Raw genomic sequence first — 2595 nt, 5'->3', positions numbered from 1 at the left:
ACACGGGGCGGCCAAGAGTGGCCAGTGTGGGCTGAGCCCCCTGGAGACCCCTGGCCCTGTCCCAGGGGCCTCAGACTGGCCTGAGGTGGGAGCTGGCGATGGGGACACCTCATTCCTGGTGTCTGGCCAAGTGCTGAGCTCGACTTGGCCGTCTGTCCTGCCAGGAGGGGCTGAGGGTGGATGTTGCCCCTGACTCCCTCTTCCCTGAGCAGACAAGGACCCGCTGGCTCACAAGAAAGTCTCCAGTCTGACCATCAACTTCGGGCCACAGCACCCGGCTGCCCACGGGGTCCTGCGGCTGGTGATGGAGCTGAGCGGGGAGACGGTGAAGAAATGTGACCCCCACGTCGGCCTCCTGCACCGCGGCACCGAGAAGCTCATCGAGTACAAGACGTACCTGCAGGTGGGGGGTGGGCTCCCAGGGGGGCGGGCTCCCAGCGCTCCCCAGTCCTGGGGGCTGGTGCTGGTGGTGGGAGAGCAAGGGGAGGCGCTTGAGGGTGAGAGGCCGGATCGGGTACATGAGCAGCCTCCTTGGATCTGTTCCCCTGTCAGGACGTGTAAACAGGCCCTGCAAGTTTATTATCCCAGTGGGATTTAACCTTTCCACTGGGAGCCTGAAATAGCCCAGGGACACGCACACCAGCGTGTCCAGCCAGCGTGGCTCAGGGCAGCCCCGAGGTGGCCGCTCTCAGCTGCACACCCAGTTCCATGTGTCCCTCCTTCCCACCTCATCCTGAGGCAGGGCTGGAGCTTTTGCTGTGCTGGAGGTGCCTGGAGCTGGGCTGGTGCTGGACCCCAGCCCCCTGCCCCCCTCAAGGCTGCTTCTCCCACAGGCTCTGCCCTACTTCGACCGCCTCGACTACGTCTCCATGATGTGCAACGAACAGGCCTATTCCCTGGCTGTGGAAAAGCTGCTCAACATCCGCCCTCCCCTGCGGGCACAGTGGATCCGAGGTGAGGGCGGCCCCGGGGGCTCCAGCTCCCAGCCCAGCACCCTGCCCCCCCATGTGTCCCCCCAGGCGCCTGGGGTGCTCACCCCCTGCCCCCCCCAGTCCTCTTTGCTGAGATAACCCGGCTGCTCAACCATATCATGGCCGTGACGACGCACGCACTGGACATTGGGGCCATGACCCCCTTCTTCTGGATGTTTGAGGAGAGAGAGAAGGTAACAGCCAGGGCAGGGGGGTCTGGGGGCTCAGCGCTGCCCCAGGCCATGCTGGGGTGCAACGGGGTCCCCTTTGTCCCCCCAGATGTTCGAGTTCTACGAGCGGGTCTCGGGGGCACGGATGCACGCTGCCTACATCCGCCCCGGCGGGGTGCACCAGGTGAGGTGTCCCTGGGGGTCCATGGCTTCCCTGCCCACCTTCCCAGTGCCACCACTGCTGGGGAGGAGCTGACCACCCTCTCCATCCACCAGGACCTGCCCCTGGGGCTGATGGATGACATCTACGAGTTTGCAAAGAATTTCTCCTTGCGGATAGACGAGGTGGAGGAGGTGAGGTGGGATGGGAGAGAGGCATGGCCTGTCCCTTGGGCATGGCCATCGTGGGGTTGTTCCTCCTGTGACAGTGGTGACAAGGTGACAGGGCAGGAAGGAGGCACCCAGGTGATTAACCCCCCCGCCCGCAGATGCTGACGAACAACCGCATCTGGAAGAACCGCACAGTCGACATCGGGGTGATCACAGCAGAGGAGGCCTTGAACTATGGGTTCAGGTGGGTCTGGTGGTACCCGGGGATGGTCGTGGGGGGACCTGAGCACCCTCAGACAAGCTGCTTACCCCTCCCTCCCTCTGCCCAGTGGGGTGATGCTCCGGGGCTCAGGGATCCACTGGGATCTGCGCAAGACCCAGCCCTACGATGTCTACGACCAAGTGGAGTTCGACGTCCCCATCGGCTCCCACGGCGACTGCTACGACAGGTGCATGTCCCCCGGTTCTGCCATGGGCTGGGGGCTGTAGGGGGGGACCCCCTACTCCCTGGGCTGCCCCACTGAGGGCATGGGGTCCTGCAGGTACCTGTGCCGCGTGGAGGAGATGCGACAGTCCCTGCGGATCATCCTCCAGTGCCTCAACAAGATGCCCGAGGGGGAGATCAAAGTAGATGATGCCAAAATCTCGCCCCCAAAGCGGGCGGAGATGAAGGTGAACATGTGTCCTTCCCCCCACCCCGAGGCTACGTGTCCTGCCTTTGTCCCTGTCACCACCACTGAGGAGTGGGCAGGGGACAGGCAGCGTCCTCTGCCTACCCCTGGTGACACTGCCCTCTGCTCTCCACAGACCTCCATGGAGTCCCTGATCCACCACTTCAAGCTCTACACTGAAGGCTACCAGGTGCCCCCCGGGGCCACCTACACGGCTATCGAGGCTCCTAAGGTGCCACTTCTCATGGTGTTGGGATGGTGAAGGATGTCCCGGCTGCCCTGTGCCCCTCCTGGGAACATCCTTGTCCTGCTGTCACCAGCTGGGCTGTCCTGTCCCCAGGGCTCTGCTCCTGTGCCAGGCTGGTGTTAGGGGGCCTGGCGCTGTGGTCAGAGCCTCAGCCTCCCCAGCAGTATCACCATGTCACCAGTCCTGTCCCCGTGTCCTTGCAGGGT

The 2595-nt window shown here is 64.0% G+C and overlaps 1 protein-coding gene across 1 annotated transcript; it reads left to right on the top strand.

Moving 5' to 3' along the window:
• Positions 1 to 212: 212 nt before the first annotated feature.
• NDUFS2 (NADH dehydrogenase (ubiquinone) Fe-S protein 2, 49kDa (NADH-coenzyme Q reductase)) lies at positions 213 to 2404 on the top strand (the record flags this gene model as incomplete). The annotated part of the gene is made up of 9 exons (XM_010008595.1): positions 213 to 403; positions 834 to 954; positions 1053 to 1165; positions 1251 to 1325; positions 1418 to 1495; positions 1630 to 1715; positions 1801 to 1920; positions 2014 to 2143; positions 2279 to 2404. Coding segments are annotated over 9 exons (1040 nt in total), but the record flags the coding sequence as incomplete, so codon positions are not given.
• Between the last annotated feature and the right edge of the window lie 191 nt (positions 2405 to 2595).

Source organism: Chaetura pelagica, unplaced genomic scaffold (assembly GCF_000747805.2).
Source record: "Chaetura pelagica isolate M959 unplaced genomic scaffold, ChaPel_1.0 scaffold2022, whole genome shotgun sequence".
Lineage (NCBI taxonomy): Eukaryota > Metazoa > Chordata > Aves > Apodiformes > Apodidae > Chaetura > Chaetura pelagica.
The sequence above is the reverse complement of the archived record's forward strand: the minus strand, read 5'-3'. Positions and strand labels throughout refer to the sequence as shown.